Source organism: Otolemur garnettii, unplaced genomic scaffold (genome assembly GCF_000181295.1).
Source record: "Otolemur garnettii isolate 467f Iridium unplaced genomic scaffold, OtoGar3 scaffold00139, whole genome shotgun sequence".
Taxonomy (NCBI): Eukaryota; Metazoa; Chordata; class Mammalia; order Primates; family Galagidae; genus Otolemur; species Otolemur garnettii.
The window spans coordinates 731,584-734,024 of NW_003852534.1; the positions used below are offsets into that span (position 1 = coordinate 731,584).

The window sequence follows — 2,441 nt, forward strand, 5'->3', positions numbered from 1 at the left end:
GGTCCTCAAACTTTTTAAACAGGGGGCCAGTTCACTGTCCCTCAGACCGTTGGAGGGCCAACTGTGGGCCCCAGGACAAGTCAGCTGCTAAGCAGGACAGGTGGCAGCGGCAAAAACACCTGGCGGGCTGGATAAATGTCCTAGGCAGGCTACATGTAGCCCGTGGGCCGTACTTTGAGGATGCCTGCTCTAGATTTTAGCGTCTTCCCTTTGTGTTTATATTTGTTGCTAAGAAAAAGCTACAAGTGAGTTTTAAAGGTTATGAGACATGTGCAAACACAAAGGCAATTTTCTCCTCAGCTCCCACTCCTGCACCTGCACGGAGGCCAGAGCCAGTCCCCACCTGGGACAGGAGCTGCAGTGCCCCAGCCGTCCTCTCCACCAATTGTGTCCTGCCTTTGGTCTCACGCCTCTGTTCTTGCTTTGCAAACATAGGACTTCTTAGAGCCATGTTGTTCTGAAAGTGCTTGTCTCGCATTTAAAAATCAGATACTGGCATTGTCCTTTTCCTGGTATCCATCTGAGCTGAACATACCCTTTGTTCCCCCTCCGCCCTGCCCTCAGCCACCTCCCTGGTGCTCATCATGGGTGCCCATCACCCACACCTGCCTGCAGTTGGCAATGATCCCTGTAGTCGGATGAGGCCTCAGCACGTGTGTGCCAATCAATACATCAGGGATTTGGAGATTTTACCATTTCAGTAGCCACCTAAGGGTGTATCATACATTTAGCTTTTATCATAACCTGCATTTAGGCTACCAGGGAACTATAGCCAGGGGCCATGAAAAATCAGTAACTCCTGAATTAATACCAGTCACTGGAAAATTGTTCTAAGTGTGACTGACCTCGGCAGTGACATGTTGAAGAGGGTGCTGGGTATTGGGTTAGTGGGAGGAGAAAGGGTTGCTTACAGCAGCTTGTCTGTGCACGCCGTGGGCCAGCCACTCCCCCTCAGGGCCCTGATCCTCACAGGCAGGGCGCAGACCTGGAGGGACCGGGCCTGCTACCGTCCTGTCTCTGTGTCCACCTGTGCAGCACCACAGGCCCCAGGCCTGAAACGCCTGTCCCTGCAGCTTTTACACGGTGCTGCTTTGAGAACATAATTTAACAATTCTTTAAGTTAAAAAGTTGTTTTGCATTCACAGTTTGATAGCGTGTTTTAACCTAAATTTGATATGTTTTCTAAAATTTTTTAAAGCACAGAACTGTTACACTTCGCAGACAGCCGGTCGGCGGCTTGGGCCTGAGTATAAAGGTAGGAACACGCCCTTCTCACCTCCTGCTTCATGCCTCAGAGCTTCTGGGGCAGCTGCAGTGAGGAAATCTTCCTGATTTGTGTCTTCCAGGGGGGTGCTGAGCACAGCGTGCCCGTCGTCATATCCAGGATATTCAAACACCAAGCAGGTAAGATGCCAGGTCCACAGCAGATCACCTAAGATGATAAAAATTCACAAATGCTCATTTCGCTTGCTGCAGAAACTGCCTCATCACTCAGTGGCTGCCTCCCACTTGTACCCCCAACCAGAACCAGCCACCAGCACTGCCTTGCTCCCCCCACCCCCTGCTGGTCCTCAAGCTCTTAAGAGAGATGCTGATTCTGGAGCCACATTGTCCTCAAAAGGCACTGGTGATCTAGGGGTTTGCACATGAATTTCTCAAGGTAGAAACTCAGCAGAAAATTGAGGAGCATTAAATATGTATGAGAAATGAGTGGTGATGGCTGAAGTCTCCTGTATAAAAGCCTGGGCTCCTCCAGTGCACCAGGGGCCAGGCCACCCCAAGTGAATAATTAATGTCTCATTATAAGGCCACGATGTGGATTGGAGAGTCAGGGATGACCATAGGTGGTGTCCCAGGACCAGTCAGACTATGCTCTGAGAGTAGACTCTGTTAGACCGCATCTCCCTGCCCAGCTGCTAGCAGGTTCTGGAGTCCTGTGGGCATGACCCTCCCTGCTGCCTCTACCCTCAGTCCCCTGCTGTCAGTTCCTCCCCCCATCATGGCCCACCCACTCTGTCAGCCCACATCCTAGGCAGCTCCTGGGTTCATAGGGCTCCCATGACTCACCTGCCTTATCTGGAACAAGGAAAGACATCTGGGCATACACCTGCTGGTGGGGGGTGAGGAGTGGGAGCTTATGCCCTTGAGGGCCAGACTTGGAACAGGAAGTACTTGGAGTCCTAGAGGCATGGGGTTGTCTCAGTGACCTCATGTGCCCACGTGGGGCTGTCCTGCTGACCTCATGTGCCCATGTGGGGCTGTCCCACTGATCTGGTGTGTCCATGTGAGGCTGTCCCACTGACCTGGTGTGCCCATGTGGGGCTGTCCCACTGACCTGGTGTGTCTATGTGAGGCTGTCCCGCAAACCTGGTGTGCCCATGTGGGGCTGTCCCACTGACCTGGTGTGCCCATGTGAGGCTGTCCCACTGACCTGGTGTGTC

General features: G+C 52.7%; 1 protein-coding gene across 1 annotated transcript in view; it reads left to right on the forward strand.

Moving 5' to 3' along the window:
* Positions 1 to 2,441, forward strand: part of SNTG2 (syntrophin gamma 2) — a 192,357-nt gene that overhangs the window by 17,397 nt on the left and 172,519 nt on the right. Inside the window, exons 3-4 of the mRNA XM_012810587.1 lie at positions 1,199 to 1,255; positions 1,347 to 1,404. Of these exons, the coding sequence (XP_012666041.1) occupies positions 1,199 to 1,255; positions 1,347 to 1,404 (115 nt within the window). The remainder of the gene's footprint in view (positions 1 to 1,198; positions 1,256 to 1,346; positions 1,405 to 2,441) is intronic.